The sequence below is a fragment of the Tenebrio molitor genome, chromosome 4, assembly GCF_963966145.1.
Source record: "Tenebrio molitor chromosome 4, icTenMoli1.1, whole genome shotgun sequence".
NCBI lineage: Eukaryota > Metazoa > Arthropoda > Insecta > Coleoptera > Tenebrionidae > Tenebrio > Tenebrio molitor.
In genome coordinates this window covers 1,546,209-1,566,544 of record NC_091049.1, presented here as the reverse complement: position 1 = coordinate 1,566,544, position 20,336 = coordinate 1,546,209, and the positions used below count along the sequence as shown (strand labels likewise).

The 20,336-nt window shown below is 33.8% G+C and overlaps 4 protein-coding genes across 7 annotated transcripts in view; 1 reads left to right on the top strand and 3 right to left on the bottom strand.

Annotated features, from left to right (window-relative positions):
* The window catches only part of LOC138128776 (TWiK family of potassium channels protein 7-like), a 261,082-nt gene that overhangs the window by 28,028 nt on the left and 212,718 nt on the right, over nt 1-20,336 (top strand). The gene's annotated exons all lie outside the window — the stretch shown is intronic.
* LOC138128034 (clavesin-1-like) lies at nt 1,572-3,301 on the bottom strand. Of its 2 annotated transcripts, XM_069044236.1 has the most exons (7): nt 3,154-3,301; nt 2,946-3,094; nt 2,458-2,605; nt 2,157-2,406; nt 1,998-2,108; nt 1,840-1,942; nt 1,572-1,789 (listed from the first exon to the last, which is right to left on the bottom strand). In XM_069044236.1, exons 2-7 carry the CDS (start codon nt 3,082-3,084, stop codon nt 1,641-1,643), a joined length of 900 nt encoding a protein of 299 aa, XP_068900337.1. In that variant the 5' UTR covers nt 3,085-3,094; nt 3,154-3,301; the 3' UTR covers nt 1,572-1,640. The 2 variants fall into 2 exon arrangements, with proteins under 2 accessions (XP_068900337.1, XP_068900336.1); XM_069044235.1 differs by having other exon boundaries at nt 2,946-3,296.
* Nucleotides 6,592-9,218, bottom strand: LOC138128036 (alpha-tocopherol transfer protein-like). Of its 2 annotated transcripts, XR_011158495.1 has the most exons (7): nt 8,660-9,218; nt 8,000-8,147; nt 7,701-7,947; nt 7,534-7,644; nt 7,376-7,478; nt 7,132-7,326; nt 6,592-7,062 (listed from the first exon to the last, which is right to left on the bottom strand). XR_011158495.1 is itself a non-coding variant. In XM_069044238.1 (6 exons), exons 1-6 carry the CDS (start codon nt 8,799-8,801, stop codon nt 7,196-7,198), a joined length of 882 nt encoding a protein of 293 aa, XP_068900339.1. In that variant the 5' UTR covers nt 8,802-9,218; the 3' UTR covers nt 6,592-7,195. The 2 variants fall into 2 exon arrangements, 1 of the variants encoding a protein (XP_068900339.1); XM_069044238.1 differs by having other exon boundaries at nt 6,592-7,326.
* Nucleotides 11,375-14,772, bottom strand: LOC138128035 (alpha-tocopherol transfer protein-like). The gene is made up of 6 exons (XM_069044237.1): nt 14,190-14,772; nt 13,987-14,134; nt 12,270-12,522; nt 12,101-12,211; nt 11,951-12,053; nt 11,375-11,898 (listed from the first exon to the last, which is right to left on the bottom strand). The coding sequence occupies exons 1-6, from the start codon at nt 14,329-14,331 to the stop codon at nt 11,768-11,770; spliced, it is 888 nt and encodes a 295-aa protein (XP_068900338.1). The 5' UTR covers nt 14,332-14,772; the 3' UTR covers nt 11,375-11,767.

Genomic DNA, 20,336 nt, shown 5'->3' with positions numbered 1-20,336 from the left:
GAAAAATCGCGCCGAGTCACGAACAGGCAAAAACGAAAAAATCCAATCAATCCGGACCGCGAATTAATAATAACCGGGGCCCGATTTTAAACTGGCGCGATAAATTCGACAAATTCAAGAACCGGCCTGCGAACACAAGATAAGAATAAGAATACGTATAAAGTCATTACCGGAAACGGCAGAGTAATCCGGCCGCTCCCGGAGTCTCTAATTATTGCTGTGAGGGATCAGGTGGACAATAAGTCAATAGGCGAAGATTTTATTTGCTTGCGCAGCGAAAACATGCAACAACCAAAACCCACTCAGATTTTCGAAAAAGACATTTTGCAAAATGAAACCGCGGGATTTTAATGAAAAAATTATGCTCGCCGCGCTGGAGACTTAACTTTAAACAAACTTGATTAAATTTATTGCCCAAACTGATCTCACCATGTCTCTTATTATTACAGTAGTTACAAATTTTACGAGATTCGCTTATTTCGAGATTAAGCTGTCACAGCAGGGCGTCTAAGCTGAGGTAGTAAAATGTAAAATGGAGACGACTTATTTTGTATTGTCCTCGAGATGCGCCAATAAACTTATTAATTTCTTACCGAGACCTAATCTTATTACTAAAACCGTCGTAAAATATTCAAAAACCTCATTTATAATTTCTCAATACTGCTGACTTCCAGTTTCCTTAATAGTGCTTTCATATTATTTATGAAGCTTCTCCCACAAGGAGATTCTCTATTTCGGAAAGCGCATTAAATAATCGAAAACTAACCAACCAAACTTCGATTATTATTGACTCGATAAGCTTTCTTAACTTCGAAACTTGTTCTTAAATATTACTCCCAGCGCTATCAGCACAATTCGTTAACGCAGTCTGAACTGATTACATCGGTGAGAAGATTAAACAATTAATTTTGAATACAATCAACGGAGATGAAGAAAAAGGACGCTTTGATTTATCAAGGATTTTGTTAATTTAATTTTGCAAAGGTGATGGATTAAGTGTCCGGAGTGGAGAAGGCAAGAAGTCATCCAGATCAATGTGACTTTATTTTTGTTTTATCTCAGCCGAAAAATGACAAAATAATATACAGTGAGGGGCAAAAGTAACGCAACAATTCGATAAATCATAAACTGTTCTATGTCAAAAAATAAAATGACAATTACAATTTTTTTAATTGCTTTTAGTATTCTACGTTGTCAAACAATCTCGTAGGTAAAATTTCGGCACATTTTAAAAATACACCCTGTATATCATATTTTGTAAAACGTACACCAATGCGGTTTCCTTGTTTTAAAGCTTATTTCCTATAGGTTACTTCGCATTGGCGTACATTTTATAAAACATGATATACAGGGTGTATTTTGAAAATGTGCCGAAATTTTACCTACGAGGTTGTAGGACAACGTAGAAAACTAAAAGCAATTTAAAAAAATTTTAGCTCAAAAAATAAATGTCATTTTATATCCAAAGAATGATGTTAGTTAGTGCCACGCCACACGGGCACCATTGTACTCTCGCCGGTTTTTTTTCTTCATCATTATTATTATTATTAGTTTAGTTGTGAGCCAGGAAATGTGTGTTAAGCTTCAGTTTTTATTTAATTAATAACAATAATGATATGCAAAGTATTTACATAATAATTTCAGTCGAGATTGAGTTGTTTGAAAGTGCCGGCAACGCCGAACATCTCGTTGGGTTTGTTGGTTCCCAAGCGTAGATTCTCGTTGGAAACAATTTTGAGATTTTCCTCGAAGACCGGCTGATTGTGCTCGAACACCTTGTCCCACTTGGCTGAAAGAAGCTTTGGTCGTTACGCTGCGGTAATTAAGAATTGTCCTCACCGATTAAGTTGTCGACGGTGTCGAGATCGCCGCCGTAGTCCCGGGGCAGACACTCCTTCGGGATCGCTTTGTGGAACGACTTCAGATCCTTGTGAATGCGGATCTGGAAATGTATTTAACGGTGTCAATCGGAGCGCTGAAAGACCGGACCGACCTACCCTTCCGTACAGCTTAGACGGAAGCAATTTTTTCAGGACTGAAAGCAAGAGGTTGACAAAAGGAGGGGCGTTGATGAAGTCGCAGCCTGCAAAACGGCCTGAATAGGCGCCCTACAATTCAAAGATGTTACAATGGGTCGGTCTAATTGGTCCCCGTACCTGGTACAGGGACAGGAACTTCGATATGATCAGGGGGTTGTTGCGCGCGATGGTGGCGGCGGTGTGGCCGGTGAAGTCCGCGACGAACCTATCACCGACGGCGTAGTCGTTCCTGATCAAGATCTCAAAAAGTAGGAGATTGTACTTGACGATGCTGATGATGTCGTAGTCGTTGGGGTCGGACGTGCGCAGCTTCCAGATGATCACACGCTCCAGATTTGGGGTCAGTTTGGGCAGGGGTAGGGTCGTGCTGGAAGAGGAAGAGTTGTGGTTTAGACGTCTTGGGGGGGTTGGCACTCACGTTAGCTCCCGGGATGGTACGATCGACTTCCAGTCTTCGAACATGTTCAAGTGGACGCCTCGCAACGTGCAGTACCCGTCCAGTTTTTGCTTGGTTTGCTCCACGCGGAATTTGTTGCGCAGAAGGCAACGCTCTATGAAGTTTTCATCTGGAAGAAAATACCAAACATTTTTATTTCTTATCTACTGCCTATTCGCACAGTTTTCTGAATTTCTCGTATAACGAGCGTTCAAAAAATTTCACATGCACAAGTATATTCTTTTCCGGAGTTAACCGAAATTAATACAATTTTCATATTAAAAAAAAACAAACCGTTTAATGAAAGTAAATAAGTGTCCACCAGTTTACTTGATAAGAAAAAGTTTTGTTCATTTTCATCTTTCGCGTTTTGACCAGTTCAAACCAGTGCATGCAAATATTACATTCCAGTTTTAACTAAATAAAACTGCTTTAACCTGACCCTTTGTGCTAACAATTTATCGACGTACCTTCAATTTTAGGCAAATGCTGTTGTTGCTTGAGCCAATCCAAGATGATTTCGACGTCGCGTTTGATGTCGCCTTCTTTCACCTTGAAACTCTTCCTCACCTTCACAATTTCCTCGCCTGTCACTTGTATCGCATCCATTTTAAATGCACTGCGAGGAAATTCTCTAACACACTAATTACAATGACTTAAGTGTCCGAGATCGTTTACCATGTTGAGGTCAGCTGTGTTATCTTTTGAGACCAAACATCGAGATACCGAATGTCTCGACGAATCAAGCCTCACTACAATTATCTTAATACGAATGTCCGAAAGGAGCGCTCCTGACTAACCTTCTTCGCACAAGAAATGATATTTATTTCGTCGGGTGTGATCGAGGGACGTAAATATGAGAATTTTGTTTGTTTTGTTCGTATTTGCGCTCTTTACCCTGTACAGAGATCAACGGAATGTATTCGTTATGATAATTGATTGATAATCGGGTACATGTGTACCGGATTGGCCATGTGAAGTGACCGTGAGAGTATAAATGGAACATGCACGAGTGCAGGGTTGGAGTAATGCAATTATTCAATTGAAGACACTAGAAAAACGTCACTGTTATCTTGTTACTGCTGCTGCAGCGTTTCTTTATTCCATCCATATTGACATTATTATCGTTTTGTTGTGAAAATAATTTTTAATGGCTTTCGAGATAGCTTTGTTTGACGCAAACACAGAAGGAAGAACAAAAAAAAAACTCAAACAACAGAGAGGAAGAAGAAAATAATACAAGCACATTTTTGCTCATCTTTTATTAAGAATGTTGATTAAAAATGTCTTCACAGATTTTTGTTTTTTTTTTTTGGGGGGATGAAGTGAAGAACAATCTCTTTTGCTTTGCTCAGATTTTTTAAAAGTTTATTTTGCAACGAATAAATATGTTAATAAACAAGTAGTCCGGAAAGATAAAATGCTGTTGCGATAACCTTCTCAATCTAGTTGGCTTAATCCGAGAAAGAGCTTTTTTTGTTTTGATTTGGTGTTTTTTTAAATAAAACAGTTTTTGTTCCAAGATGTTTGTTGTCTCGTGGAACTGTTTTGTGATAAAAATGCAATCTGCAAACTATCTCTAAATATTTCCTTGTTATTGTTTTTAATTAAGTCGCTCTCAATGTTTACAATTGAATATTGTTTTTGTTATAGCTACTGTAATTTTGGAAATATATTCATACTAGCTTTTATGTATTGTGATAAACGCAGTAATTTCAATATGAAGTTTGTTTTTTTACGAAGAATAATTAAAACTTTACTGTAGACTACTTTTTTCTTCGACTATATAAACAAAAAGATCAATACGATAACACTATGATCACTTACCAATTCATGAAAATACGCCAACATAACACTTTTATTTTCAGTTGTAACCTTATTTAGATCCTCCTATTGTTTGATTGTCTCGTTTGATTTCAGATACCTCCCTTTTGATTTTTCCGGTATTAAGCTATTTGAAGCTTGTTCTGCTTCATTTAAGACATCTTCCGGTAAAACACAATCATTCAAACAAATTTTGCGAAATTACTACTTTTATAAACAACCAAATGTAACTATGACACCTGAACATATCATGCAAACGCGATTTCCAACTCGAAAAAACTTTTTTTGTGCTTAACAGGCTTAAAAATGATAATAGGGGTTGCTTTTTGTGGGTGTCAAGCGGCGAAGGTGACGATATACTCAGAGGATGAAATAGGGGTGAAGCGGCGAAGGTGAAGGTATTTCCAACTCGAAAAAACTGTCTTTTTTTCTTAACAGGGTTGAAAATGGTAGTAGGGGTTGGTTTTTGTAAAATTAAAGTAGACAGTAATTTTCTTCTTGTTTTGAAGATCAAGTGTACAAAATTTCATCAAGATCGGAGTAAAACTGTAGATTTGCATACAAAATATACAAACAAACAGACATTCAGTTTTATATAGATTTAGTTTTAAAATCAGCATTTCTGGTGCGCAGAAGGCGGGAAGGGTAAAGCAATAAACTTCTTAGTAGTTCTGTTTAAATAAATATTGAGCAAATCAAATTCCCTTGCCATTCAACGTGGAAACGCTGCAAGCATTCGGGGCACTTTTCCAGATTCCGCATTATTATCGGAAATTTTTGCATTGTAATAAAAAATGTTATGTAATTATCTTATCAATTAATTAAAATAGAATTTTCCACTTATAAAAAAAAATAGAATTGAATTGGGTGGTGTCCTGCTTAATAACTCGTAAAACCGAACAAAGCTGATCAGAATTAAAATAAATTGTAAAATTGTTTTGTGCCAAATGTCTTCTAGTGTTACTTAACTGTGTTCTGTTAGTTCAGTGTTTGTTATTTAGTTATTTGTAAATTTCACAGGATTTCCCAGTGACGTTACGTTGTATTAGATAACGAGCGTTCAGAAAAAAAATGACGTTTGATAATTTGACGTTTGACGGTACGCCACACGTTTGGGAACCAAAAGCAAGCACCGAGCTGCTTGATCACAAATTTGAAGACTCTTTCCCACATTTCCAAACGTGTTATCAATTATCAAACTTGTTTACTACTCGTATCATATATTTAGCTTTATCTACGCCCTAGTTTATGCAACTGAATATTCATATGCCCAATCAAGGATAACTGTCATAAAAGCTTTTATATACCGCGAGTTTTTTATTTTACTGAACATGGGATTCATGAATCTGTAAGTTTGGTTGCCTATTTCACATGAATTGACTTGGCCATTTTAGATCTGAACATAGCCATTTTACGTTGTATGTTCAGCGAAATAAAAAACGCAGTGTAGAATTTACACATTTTTTTACACCGTGGAATGCGGTCTTTTTGCATTTAACTTAGTCTTAGCTTTTTATAGTATCACTATCGGTTTCATTGAATTTTTCACCTTTACTTTCCAGACGGAGATGAGTGTTTTTCATTGGATAACAGGATTCATTGAATAATAATTGCAAAACGTCAGTTTCAAACGACAGTTTCAGTTTTTATAATAATATTTATAGAAAAAGTATACTTGCGGATATGGCTATTTCTCGCTCGGATGAATACGGCACTCGCCTGCGGCTCGTGACAAAATCATCCTCACGAGTAATAGCCATCATTATCCGCTCATTGAATAGTATACTATTCTATCATTGCAACAAAGTGAATTATTTAACACAGAAACATTTCAGTTTGTGACAAGTTTATTGACGTTTTAGAATTGAGAAGCAATTTAAAATTAGTGTAGTGTAAATGGAACAATTTTCTTCATATTTTATCACAGTTATCAGCAAGAAAACTAACAACACTTGCATATTTGACTCGAAAAATACTGATTTATTTTGCTACGTTTTTCCAATATTGTCAGTCAATAAGGATAGAAAAAAAGAATTAAACGTGTAGGAATAATTTTTACAAACAATTTTTTTATTGATACTCATTAAAAAAAATCAAGGTAATTCGCTCTTTATTAATTTCAACATGTTATGCCGAGTTGATGGAAAATATTTATAGAAATGATTAGCTAATTTTTGTTCCGTTTTCATATACTTATACAGGGTGTCTCAAAATTCGCGAATTCCTAATTAAGAGCGTGGTAGGGAAGTACCCAGTGGAGCTCGAAAAATACTTAGAAAAAAAAATTCGCTCTTCCTGAAAAAGATATAAGCACTTTAATTTTGTTCAATACATAGCAGCCTTCATATCCACAGTGACAAAATACTATTATAGCTACACCCTGTATATCATATTTTATAAAACGTACACCAATGCGGTTTCCTTGTTTTAAACCATATTTCCTAGAGGTTAGTTCGCATTGGCGTTCATTTTATAAAACATGATATACAGGGTGTATTTTTAAAATGTGCCGAAATTTTACCTGCGAGATTGTAGGATAACGTAGAAAACTAAAAGCAATTTAAAAAAACTGTAGCTCAAAAAATAAATGTCATTTTATTTTTTGACAGAATTTTTTAAATATTTTTTCCGAGTTCTACATGAAGCCAGTAGCTCGTGATTACAATTTCTGCACGCATTTCAAAAACACCTGTATATTGCCTCAAATGTCACTTTGCACTAGGTGTATTTAAATTTCACATGATCTGACGATGATGTAATATACTACAAATATTAATAAACGTTACAATCAATCAATTGATAGAACCCAAATTCCTAAAATTGTGATTATACCTAGATTATTATTAAGATCTCTTTTTTGAAACAAAAAAACTAGTGTTCAGTCTGGATTTACCGCTTAATCAATATTTAGAGATTTAAATGAACCCTGAACTCCAAATGAGCAATCTTCGATTTTACTTCTATCAGCCAGTTCTCTCAAACGGTTGAAAAAGTCTTGCTCTGTTTCGATGATCTTGTCCCAAATTTCTGAAATCGAACGATTTATCATCAAAACTTATTCCCCAAGAAAATTTACTTGTCAGTTCCTCAACACTTTCTAATTCTCCACCGTAATCACTGGTGAGGTATTCCTTGCCAAGTTTCTTTTGCAAAGAAGCTAGATCCTCATGGATTTGTATCTGCAACACCACGAAATGTTCATTTGGTTGGGTCCATCAATAAAGAAATACTTACCCTGGAGATAAGCTTGGGTTTCAAGATCAGTTTGCTCAGCTGAAAAATCAGAGTGGCCAAATGGGGAGCGTGGATAAGGTCCAGACTAGATATTCTAAACTTGAATGCGTTCTAAAACACGTTGATAAATTACCCCTCGCAATATTTTTTGCCTAGATGCATCATACCTCGTACATGTTATAAAGTTTATGAATATTGTTGAGATTCAGTTTTTGAAGATGGCTTATTTTGACTCCTTTGAAGTCGACAAGAAGGTGACATACACTGTTGTAGTCTTTGACATACATGAGTATTGCTGACGAGACTGCGGTCAAAATACAACGTTCGATGTCGATGTAATCTTCCTCCGATGACAATTTGCATATTATTATTCGTTCTAAATTGGGACCGCGTTTTGGTAGCACCACGACGTGGCTAAAACATTGTGTGGAGTAAGACATTTTGCACTCTGTCAAAATCAACTTACCCTATTTCTTGTGACGGTTTGAACGTTCCCAAGGGCCTGTACAGCTCAGGATATCTGCTTATGTAGCCGAAATAGTTTTCGATTTTTGTTTTGGCTTGATCGATATTAAATTTGCCTCTTAGGAGCATTATCTGCAGAAAGTCTTGTTCTGCAACAAATCCCGCGTTTTTTTAATTTTTTTCATGATTATAATGCTTCTAAATTAAATTTGTATTCAATATTTTTACTTTTCTTTATTTTTGTTTTATACAGGGTGTTTCAAAATTCGCGAATTCCGAATTCAGAGCGTTGTAGAGGACCACTTCAGTAGTCCAAATATGGAAATAAAAAAAAATCGGGACCCCCCCCACAAAGATACATTGGTCTGAATGATGTATTGAACAAAATTAAAGTGGTTATATCTTCTTCAGGAAGAGCGAAAATTTTTTTCTAAGTATTTTTCGAGCTCCACTGGGTCCTTCCCTACCACGCTCTGAATTCGGAATTCGCGAATTTTAAGACACCCTGTATATTTTTTTCGGGTTAATTTAGCTAGATTTCGTCTGTTTTTTCCTTCTCTCTCTCTCTCTGATTATCTACTTTCACAGGGGCATAAGGTTGGATTCTGGTCAATGACGTTTTAGCGAATGAACCAATTTTTTTTTCGCACTATTTTCTTACCTTTACTTTCTAGAGGGAGATGAGGAGTGCTTTCAACCCATTCTTTCAACAGTTTAAATTTTTCTGCGATTTCTTCTTCCGTTATGTTAAAGCTGGAATTTATACGTTTTTTCTCCTGTTCCGAAGTGGAATACAATTCCATTTTTCTTCTTACAAATTATTTTTAACTTTCGCAACTCACAAACGTGCACTTAAGGCGATTCACAACACGATTTACACTAAACAAAAAAAAAACGAATCTATATCTGACTTAAGCGAACAAATGCACATTTGACAATGTTGTTTGTGTGGAAAGGTGTTACAAGTTTCTTAAATTTATGTCGTGTTGACCTTCAGTTCCGAGTTAAAATCCAATTGATGAAAATAATTGCGAAGCCAACTAAGAAGTGTTGATATTTTAAACACATTTGCATAAAACGTAGAGTTCTATAATAATTAAAACTGTATAACGGGAAGTTTTGTAAATTATCTTATTTACAATGTATTGTTTTTTTAATTCGCGTATTCTTTTAGGCAGAGAAAGAGAAACAACAAAAGAATACACTCTTTGATTGTTAAATTGGTTACTCATAATTGGAATATTTTATTGGTGAAGAACCTTGAAGCGACTTCAACAATTATTATAATCAAACACAATCATGCTCATGATCTTCTGCTGAGGAAAATAAAGCGTTAGCTTATTATCAATGACCTAATCTAATTTGACTTCATAATGTCATCGCAAATTTGACTTAATCTTGCCCTACTTTGCCAAGGTTGTCTTTGAATTTTGTCTGAGCAGTCTCTTGCTTCACTTCATAACGTTATAAGATCTCTGTCACTGACAGAAAAGGAACAAAAAAATGTATAGAGTGAATCATTATTAACATAAATTAGCTTACGTGTTTTTTGATATACATATTTGTTGCACAGAAATATACAATTGTCGAAATAAATTATTTGTAAATACTGTTAAAAAAAAATTCCGCTTCGACCTTTAGATTGTAATTGGTGAGGAATTGCTTTGATGAATTTTCTAGCCTTGGCCACTCACACCAGAAAGGTGGAGTAATGGAAATGTTTTGAGTAATTATTTATTCACAGGCAAGTTTTAATGATTTTTTTTTTAAATTGCAATTTTTATGCAGATTGAACTGAATAATATTTTGTAAGAGTGGTTAAAGTGAAAAAACGACATTTTATAAAAGTTTAATACATAAGTAAATTATTTATACTATTTGGATATACAAAATACACAAATTTTGCTTGTATCTACACAATTATTAATTTTGTGTAATAAATAATAACGGGCCTTCAAATAAATTTATATTTAGAGCAACCTTTGGAAATTCAATTGTTTGCAACATTTTTCCAGCGTAGAAAATGACACAAGTAACGTCTGACATTTTAACGAAATAAAATTAGGTTAGAAAATATTTTTAATTGTTGTAGTGCATTCTCCCTATTCCCCCTCCACGTAATATGACAATATGAAATTGGGAAAAAGCTTACTATGTAACCTGTATAACTCTGGAGAATAATTGATTGCCTACAAAAACTACTTTACACTGTTAACAGAATTAGAATGTCGCCTACGCCTAATCTAAATATATATTTATTTGAAGGCCCGATATAAATTATGAAGAAAAATTACAACGAAATCTTAATGCAACCATTGTTTGAAAATTTCCTAATAGTAAAATCTTCTTTTGGAAATCTAAACCAATAAGGGCATCGAGGGAACCAGTCATGGCTGCAAATATTTTTCGAACAAGTTTCGAATGAAACGTTAGTTTTATAAATACAGATCATTTACTTTGTACTCCTGAGTTAAAAAAATATTTCAAATTTAAATAAGAAAGAAAAGAATTAATATTTACACTTTTGCTCGTTAAAAGTACTTTTTCAACATTACCTGATTCACAAAATTTTGTTTTGTAAGTAGGATTATTACTCCACGAGTTGTTAACCTTCATTGTGATGCAACTAACGAAATATTTTGCTTATTAAAGACAAAGAGAATTTTTTTCGGTGAGAGAAAAATGAAAGTATTTCATATCGACTGTTCATTTAAATTTCCCGTCCAAGTAGGCGTTGATGAGTCGATTGTGAACGCGCCACGGATCAGTTGTTTAAATCTAACCTCACTTTTTGCGTTGTTTGTGTTTTTACTCTGCAGACTGACGAGTGGTGCGTTCACAATCGACTCTTCAACAAGGAGAATTTTCATTGTTTTGAATCCAAAGATTTCCTAAAACAGTAGCGGAACACTCGTCTTACACAATGTCAACATCGATGTTTTTGGGGTCATATAACTCTATAACATAACGTTTTAAATAAATGGATGTTACTTTGTAGCAAATCGGTACGAAAGAGAAATAAATATTTATGTAATTAATTTTAATTTAATTATTAAGTAAATACTGAATTTATGAAGATTTGAGAAAACGGGAAACGTAAAATTTCAAAAGAGAAAACTTAGTGGATTAATTACCAATGGGCCAAAAAATCAATAATATAAAACAATAATAATTTGAGATAACTAATACACGCGAAGAGGCCGATTTCAGGTTGACTTGCGACGGTCGCAACTTTGAGAAAGATGACGCATATTGGTAATTAATGTGTAGGACAAAGATAGCTACACATTTGCGCTGCACCACCTATTTGCGACCATGACTTGAAATCGGGCCCTAAGGATCCTTTCAAAGTGTGGCAAAAAATGGAAATAAAAAATTTGATTGTAGCATTTAGAATTTTTTTATTTAGAAATTGTTTCTCTTCCGCAACATATGTTATACAAAATTTAAAAAAACACTATTTATTTTGTAATTATGTCACTTTCCTTTTGGATATGCGATAAATACAAATGTTTGAGATTGGACAACATTCAGACAACAATCCCAAAAAAATAACTAAACTGGTGATCGAAGCAATTTTCATTTCGCCAGTTTGACCCAATATTGTTCAAAGGTTTTTAGATCGAAATACTCTTTTCATGCGTGCTTCTAGTGTTGACAAATAAACGTAATCGTATCAATTTGCGCTAATTGTGTCTAGTTTTCTAGGACGGGTGGGAAATTGAATTGCAAATGACTTAACTTTAATCGCTCTTACCACCTAGGTTACTTAATCTACAACTAAACTTTTGAAAGATCCTTGAGTGCCGAATATCCACTGATCCTGACTATGTCTTTGGCAAAGCTGTTCGATCTTCTCCAAGAAACACTTTTTCTTCAAAAACACTTGATCCCAAAGATCTAAAAATTGACTCGTTCAAAACTACGAATTGAAGAAATTGCTCAGACATACTTAGCAGTTCCTCTGAATTTTGCAACTCGCCTCCGTAATCATTCGGAAGATTTTTCCTTGGAATGTTCTTGTGCAACGAACACAAATCCCCGTGGACAGTTATCTAAAATTAAATAGTAACTCGAGATACGTTTTTGAGCAATTACTCACCCTCGAGAATAGCTTTGGTTTTAAGACAACTTTGGCTAGATTTAAGATGACACCTAGAAGATGTGGTGCGTTGATGAGTTCTATTCCAGAGATGCGTATCTTTAGGATATTCTAATGCAAAAATGAGACCTATTGGTTATTTTATTGTAAATTGTAAAGAGTCATTTACCTCATAGATGCTAATTAGTTTAAAGAGATCATTGATATTCACTTGTAAAATGTGATTCATCGTGAAACCTTCAAAATCTAAGATCAAACGGATTTTAGGAGCGTAGTCGTAATTGTACATGATCAAAGCTGCAGCGATACCCACAGTAAAACATCGATGGACATCTAAAACCTTTTCCACTTTTGCAGGGTTTAATTTCAAGATGCCAATTTTTTCCCAGGAAGGAGTCAAATTGGGTAGGATAACGGTCCATCTATAAAATTTTGTCAGGATTTTAGATTTGAAGAGTATTTTGATTCATATTTAGAAAGATAAAAAACAAGGCTCATGACTTAAAAAAATTGTTGGTTTTTTATTACAAAGATCCGGTAAAGAGAAACACGAAAATATGAAACCAAGTATTCGTTTGTTTACTTTACATGTTGTAAAAGTTCTTTCATGATCAGAAAAAAAATCACCCCAAACAAAATAAAATCGATCATAAAGAAATATTTTGACGTACTGATTCAAGGAGAGAAAATGTCATTTTGTCTGTCTGAAGTAAACAAATAGATCGACTTTCGTAAGTAGCAGTGTAGTGGTAGTCGATAAAATCTTGTATGCAACACGGCAGTAAAGTGTCTATCGAACTCGTTTGCTTGCTCGACTCGGCTCCGCCTCGTCTCGCAATCTGCAAACTCGTTCGATAAAGTGTCACTTTACTGCCTTGTTACATAAATAGCTATTGTTGATTATTCAATCTATTCCAATATTATAAAGACATGAAAAATGACACAAGAGGTGTTTACAGACCGACAGACTGACATTAATTGTACATTGTCGTTACGAAAAGTGTATAAAAAAGGAACAAGTAATTTTTTTAACTAATCCCATGGAATAAATGACACTTATCCCACTCATTTGAGTGGGATAAGTAACTTCATTACCGGACGCATTTAATTACCCCACTCAGTGGGATAAGTAAGTTCTTATCCCACTGAGTGATGTAATGAAACTGCGTTAATAAATAATTCAAATGTCAAAAACGGATCTTCAAAAAAATGAAAGAATAGTTTTTCTTTTTAGTTTTTTATGCTGCGGTATAAATCTAACAGAAATGAACGAAATCCATGACCATGATCAAGGTTTTGGGTATTAGTCCACTTAATACACTGTATTGACGTAGACTGACTTTAATGTCCTTGACATTGATAATCTTCTTTAGAGAGGTATTTTGTTATTCTTTAAAAAACAGCAATGGGTGTTAAGTGATTCTGCCAAATATAAATATTGATATAATTAATAATTACAATGGCAATCGTCGTCCTTTTAATTGGCTAAAAGGATGTGCTCAAGGGTTGTTTTGTGACGCGTACGTATTATTAATAGTTGCATAAAGACTGGATTGCATAAACTTTGTATAAAATTTACGTAACTGACGCACAGAGATATTAAAATAACCTATTTCGAAGAAATGGTAAGGTAAATAAATGAACCTGTTATAATCTACGTAAATAAATTGTTTTTTTTTTCAAAATCGATGTACCTAAAGCTCGTTTCAAAACTAGGATTTAAAAAAAAACACCAGAAAGAGCAATGGGCACTCGTAAATTTCTAGAAGTTTTGTTGTCCGAGAACGCAAGGTAAAGTAAGTGTGCAGTCCACCATATTCACCAGATCTTGTGCCGACAGATATCACCTGTTGCGTGTTTTATAGCAAACGGAAAACACGACTTACCCAACTTCATCAGAAGGTTTTATATTCTTCAACCCAACGAAAAATTCAGGATATTTGCAAAGATGTGTAAAATAATTTTGGATCATTTTTGTGACAGTTTCTTCCTGAAATTTCCCTCTCAGTAGCATTATCTTCAGAAACTCTTCATCTAACGGCACAAATGAAAATACACTGATTCACGCCCGTTTTAAGTGACAAATTACCTTTACTTTCCAGTGGCAGATGAGGACACTGCTCAATCCATTTTTTCAAAGATTTTATTTTACTTTCTATTGCCTCTTCAGAAATATTGTGTAAGGCATTTATGATACTTTTTTCTTTTTCGGACACAAAAAATCCCTCCATTGTCACTTGGTCACTACAAGTCTAGTATTTCGGTGTGGATGCAAAGACTGTGCGTTGCGATCTGTTGATCTATTCCTTTTAGAGATAGACAACATGCGTGAGGTGAGGTTCTAGCTGCGTTGACGTAACAACTCAGCATAAAAAAATTAAAATGGTAATTGTGCAAATTCCACTTTCACCGGCTTGACCTCACGATGAGACTGATTCTTGTGGTGGTTTCTAGGCCATCTCTATTGTGAACTGTTTGTTCTTCCGATTTATTGAAGTTTTTATTTAAAGTAATATCTCTATCCAGTAGCAATCGCAAATAAATTCGTTTAGTGAATGCGTGACGGATGTGACACAGTTTCGCAAAGCTATAACGCATGAAATAAATTTTCAAGAACAAATTTGTTTTGAGAGGACAAGGGCGATAAGCTGCTAATCTCGAAACACGACTAACACTAATTAAAATTTGTGATGAACAAACAAGACTATCGAAAAATGCGTGACAACAGTATCTTCATTTTATTGTTGTGATATTTTCGATGTCTGTAAAAACAAAAAATTCAGTGTTGAGAATGGATCTTGAAGGTGTTTCTTATGTCTATGCTTCGAAGAAAAAAAAAATCATCAAAAACTTATTACTTGGTTGTAGTTAAAACAATGATTTATTAGAAGACAAACTCGCAAAATATTCACTTTGCTCACTAGTGAGAAAATATTATTTCCTCACTAGTGATTAAATTGCCATCTTTGCTCACTATTTTCAGTGGGCAAAAACCACAAAAATTCAATGCATTATTTAATCTACAGCTAGAGTTTTGAAAGAACCCTGGATACCAAAACTCCCCTGATCTTCATAATTTCTTTGCGAAAGTTGTTCGATTTTTTCCAAGTAACACTTCTTTTTCGTAAATGTCTGATCCCAAACTTCTAAAAATTGATAAAACGCAACTGAAACAACGAATCGAAGAAATGACTCAGTTATACTTAGCAGTTCCTCCACACTTTGCAACTCGCCTCCATAATCGCTCGGAAGATTTTGCTTTGGGACATTTTTATGCAGAGAAGACAGGTCTTGGTGCGCAAACATCTAAAAGAAAAAACCAGCTCGAGATAACTTTTCGACCAGTAACTTACTCTCGAGAATAACTTGGGTTTCAAGACAACTTTGGCCATATTTAAGAGAGTACCTAAAAGATGCGGTGCGTTGATGAGTTCTATTCCAGAGATTCTAACCTTCAGGATATTCTAGTGTAAAAATGAACACAGATAATTATGTTATATTAAAATACAGGGTGTTTTTGCGAGGTGTGCAGAAATTTTAACCACGAGCTATTGGCTTCATGTAGAACTCGGTAAAAATATTTAAAAAATTCTATGTCAAAAAATAAAATGACATTTATTTTTTGAGCTACAATTGTTTTTAGTCTTCTACGTTGTTCCACAACCTCGTAGATCAGATTTCGGCATATTTTAGAAATACACCCTGTATATCATATTTTATAAAACGTATACCAATGCGGTTTCCTTGTTTTAAAGTATATTTCCTATAGGTTACTTCGCATTGGTGTACATTTTATAAAACATGATATACAGGGTGTATTTTTAAAATGTGCCGAAATTTTACCTACGAGGTTGTAGGACAACGTAGAAAACTAAAAGCAATTAAAAAAAATTGTACCTCAAAAAATAAATGTCATTTTATTTTTTGACAAAGAATTTTTTAAATATTTTTTTCGAGTTCTACATGAAGCCAGTAGCTCGTGGGTAATATTTATGCACAACTTCCAAAAACAGCCTGTATAAGGATTAATGTACCTGGTAGATGTCCATTAGTTTTAAGAGCTCGTTGATATTTACTTGTAAAACGTGACTCATTACCCAACCTTTAAAATCGAGGAAGGAGTCAAAAAAGGTAAGACAAGACCTACCCTATAAGAGTTTAAATCACAATCTTAAATAACTAAAATATTCGAGTTAGTTTGCATTCAGAAGGATCAGACACCAGGAATTTACAACCAAGATAATGTGGTTTCATCTTCATCGTTCTGATGATTCTAAAATCTCGTGTCATCAATTCATAATCCGGTCCACAACTTACCCAACTTCATCTAGAGGTTTTATATTCGACAATCCAGCAAAAAATTCACGATATTGGCAAAGATAACAAAAATAATTTTCGATATTTTTCTTAACAACTTTTTCCTGAAATTTCCCTCTCAGTAACATTATTTGCAGAAACCATTCATCTAACGTGACAAATTAAATTAACTCGTACCATCTGTAAGCAATACACTACCTTTGCTTTCCAATGGCAAATGGGGGCACTGGTCTATCCATTCTTTCAAGGATTTTAGTTTAGTCTCTCACCTATCCTTTTTTGTTAACTACTGCCAGCACCGAATCCCCTTTTATTTTTCTTCTTAAGCGTCGAAAACGTAAATACACATTTCAATTCATTTCTGTTAATGTACCGGGTGAGTTAAGTTTTACCGCCTGAGCGAAAACACCCACTTCTAATCAATTTAAAATTCTCAAAAAATTCAGGAATGATTGTGTATTACTGTAGAACAGTCTGTTGAAATTTCAAAATTTTTAATGAAACAGGTAAAGATTCTGTTTTAATTGAATAACCGTTACATTAATTTACACAATTTTTTACTGAGAGTCCTTTCAAACATTTAGGAGAAATTTGGTGTTATTGAAATCATGAAAACATCACCGGTTTTTGAAAATTTATTATTGTTTTTAATATGTTACGTTAGATAAGTTCTTAATAAATAAATGGAATTTGATATTAAAGTGCAAAATTTAGCTATGATTTATTATTAAATTGGGCGGTCAGTTCCACAAAAGAAGTTGACGTAGGTTGTTTATGGTACTCTTTAGGGACTTAAGAATTACTAGAAAAGTGGTCAACAGATGTTTCCCAACAATGAGATATTTATTTATGACACTGCAGTTGTCATTTTTGGTCATTTTTTGCTCTTAATGTTAAAATTGAAATAATTCAAAAACGAATAATTTTGTTTTGATGCGAATTTAATAAATGTGCTCTTTGAATTAATTGTGAATTACGAGCGTGTACGAAAAAAAAATTTTTTTGCTCAAAATCGATTTTTTTTATTTTATGGCTCTGAGTTAAGTGATAAGGGAAAAATGATTACACACATTTGAAGTCTTGTTACAAGGCAATGTAACCCTAAAGTTTCGTAATTTTTACTAATTTTTAATAGGCTTAATCGTGAGCGCGGTAAAACTTAACTCACCCTGTAAACACAGCACAGTAGAAACTTAACAAATCATTTACCAGTGATGTTTATGGATTTTAAACAATAAATTAATGCAATTATTTTATATTATCTATCCTACCCATACAGTTGCCACATTCATTTTCGTACATAGTTGCCAGATTTATCCAGAATTATTTTCAATCACCCAATATTTATATTTTGATTTCGATTGCAAGATCGATGTTCAAGTAAACAATCCGATTGGTTTGATTCCCAATGTCATAATCAGCTGTCAAATGACATTTGTGCATGTAGGCAAATAAATTAGAAAAGAAATAAAACATCTACATTTGTTGGACAGATCGCCAAACAACACAAAAATAAAAGCAAATGTAATTTTATTTAAATGTACTGGATATTGCGTTTTTCCAGATTTTTCTTCAAATCTTCTGGTTTTTTTTTCAATTGAAAAAAAAGCATGAAGCAAATATGTGGCTCTTCTTGTCAGTTATGATCGAGAGTGCATACAAAAATTATAATTTTTGAAATTTTCCGACTTTCCTTTGTAATTGTCCCGAATTTTGCTTCCGAAAACGTATCCAAAACTTTAATACACCAAAAAAAAATTACGCATAGCCATCGTTCGAATCCTGAGTTATGGTCTGGAGTTCATACAAAAAAACACTTTCAGTTTTTCCCGAATTATTTTAATTTAGTTTTTCCAGATTTTTCTCCAGATCTTATAGATTTTTTTTCTATTAAAAACATTCAGTTGAGTTATTTCTATCTGGGGCATATCGAACAAAAAAAAAAAGAATTAAACAAATATGTTGTTCCTATCGTCAGTTATGATCGAGAATGCATACAAAAATTATAATTTTTGCAGTTTGCCCGAATTTTCCGACTTTCCTTTGTAATTGTCTCGATTTTTTTTCCTGAAAACTTTTTCACGACTATAACGAACAAAACAAAAAAAACAATGCATATCCATCACAAAAATCTCATAGAAAAAAGGACTTTCAGTTTTTCCCGAATTTTCCAATTTTCCGGGCAACTTTTCCACATTTTTTTTTCCATAAAAACCCGATTAGGACTATCACGAACATTTAAAAAAAAGAATTGGCCAAATCGGTTCAGCCGTTCTGAAGTGATGCGCTTACCAAGGAACATCATTTCATTTTTATTATACAGGGAGGGGCAAAAGTAATTCGATAAATCATAAACTGTTGAGTTTTGAAAAAAGAGCAAAAACAGGTCGATTTTTAATTTCAATTTCACGGTTATTGACGTAACATTTTTTTTTATACAGGTGTTCCTTGTAAAGTTATGACGTCATCATCAATTTTTTTAAATAGCAACTTATATTTATTCGTCTTCATTTTGATAGGTCTCTTAACTCTTAACATAAGGGTATACAAATTTTAACCCCTTATACAGGGTGTTTCAAAAATGGCGCCCAACCTCCTAAGGGTCTTAAAGAATAGAAGTCTGGGAAGGTAAATCTCAATACAAAATTTGATCGGACCAACTGATTTTGTATAACTTGCTCTTAAATATGGTAATTTCAAAGAGATGTATCTCCTTTATTACCAAATTTTACAGCTGAATTATAAATTACTTTACAATATTACTTTTTCCAAGACCCCTTTAGGTAGTGGAACAACACCGAAGTAATTCTTTTTAGAGTAATGACCTACCAAAATACGCTAAAATAACAGTGGCAACATTGACCTCAAACGAGAATTGGTTTAGTTGATTGTGCACACCAACCGATGTTGCCAAATTTGCTTATTTTAAAATGAAAATAGTCAAAGGAAAAAAAAATTCACAACGAAATTGAACTCAACTCTTCAAATAGTTTAACCCCTCAAGAGATTGGGCGCCATTTTTGAGACATCTGTATTTAAAAAAACTTGAGAAAAAAGTTGTTGAAAATGACGGATGGGCTGCTTAACTGTTTTAACTGACGGGTGGTGCGTTCACAATCGACTCTTCAATACCAACTTTGAGGATAAATTTAAATGAACACCCACTATTTTTATTTGTGTTCTGTAATAACTCAGTTGTCCAATAACAACACAAATTCTTTCTTACCAGAAATTTCGCAATAATGATAATATGAAGTGTTTTTAATTATCTTCTTTGTCCTTGTAATGTGGCTTTTAAATTAATTTTATTCTGTTCCGCAAAATAAAGAAATAAATTTTCACCTTGCGGATGTCCTTCTTGCACACAATGTTGCTCACTTACGTAATTTTAACTTAATAACATAATGATAAAAATCCCATTAAAATATTATGCTTGCTGCTGGCGATATTAATTAATTACGCTACTTTCTCGGAGGAAAGTCAAATGTTAAAAAAATGTTGTTAATTTGCGATATTTCCTTAATTATAATCTCAGTTTTCTCATTGTTAATCGTCGTATTTTAACTTTTTCGTAAATGTCAGTTGTGACAAATAAAATTATTGGAAACAAAGCCATTATGGATTCATAATTTCAGTTTAAAACAATACGATATTTAAAATAGCCAAGTTAGCTTTGGAAGTGTATTATGGGTTGCATTTTTAATTTCGCCGGGCTCATTATCACTCGTGAAATACCCTGTTACAGAGCTTTGAGGCGCTTCGGGAATATTATCAAAAAAATTGGAGCAAATGACTTTCCAGAGCTATCTCAATAATACAATATATAGGTCCACTCTCCACGGAGCTGACTCGAGATGGTAACAAATTCCAGCACCAGCAGAATATCTTGTACACTATTACAGTCGGGGGTCTTGTAGAG

Coding starts and splice junctions, on each gene's coding strand:
- LOC138128034 (XM_069044236.1), bottom strand. CDS start 3,084: ATGGATGCGATACAAGTGACAGGCGAGGAAATTGTGAAGGTGAGGAAG. Junction 1,943..1,997: donor CGTCTAAGCTGTACGGAAGG/GTAGGTCGGTCC, acceptor ATACATTTCCAG/ATCCGCATTCACAAGGATCT. Junction 1,790..1,839: donor CACCGTCGACAACTTAATCG/GTGAGGACAATT, acceptor AGCTTCTTTCAG/CCAAGTGGGACAAGGTGTTC.
- LOC138128035 (XM_069044237.1), bottom strand. CDS start 14,331: ATGGAGGGATTTTTTGTGTCCGAAAAAGAAAAAAGTATCATAAATGCC. Junction 12,054..12,100: donor AACCAAAGCTATTCTCGAGG/GTGAGTAATTGC, acceptor ATTTAATTTTAG/ATAACTGTCCACGGGGATTT. Junction 11,899..11,950: donor AAATTCAGAGGAACTGCTAA/GTATGTCTGAGC, acceptor GTCAATTTTTAG/ATCTTTGGGATCAAGTGTTT.
- LOC138128036 (XM_069044238.1), bottom strand. CDS start 8,801: ATGGAATTGTATTCCACTTCGGAACAGGAGAAAAAACGTATAAATTCC. Junction 8,148..8,659: donor TCTCCCTCTAGAAAGTAAAG/GTAAGAAAATAG, acceptor GATTTGTTGCAG/AACAAGACTTTCTGCAGATA. Junction 7,948..7,999: donor AAACCGTCACAAGAAATAGG/GTAAGTTGATTT, acceptor ACAATGTTTTAG/CCACGTCGTGGTGCTACCAA.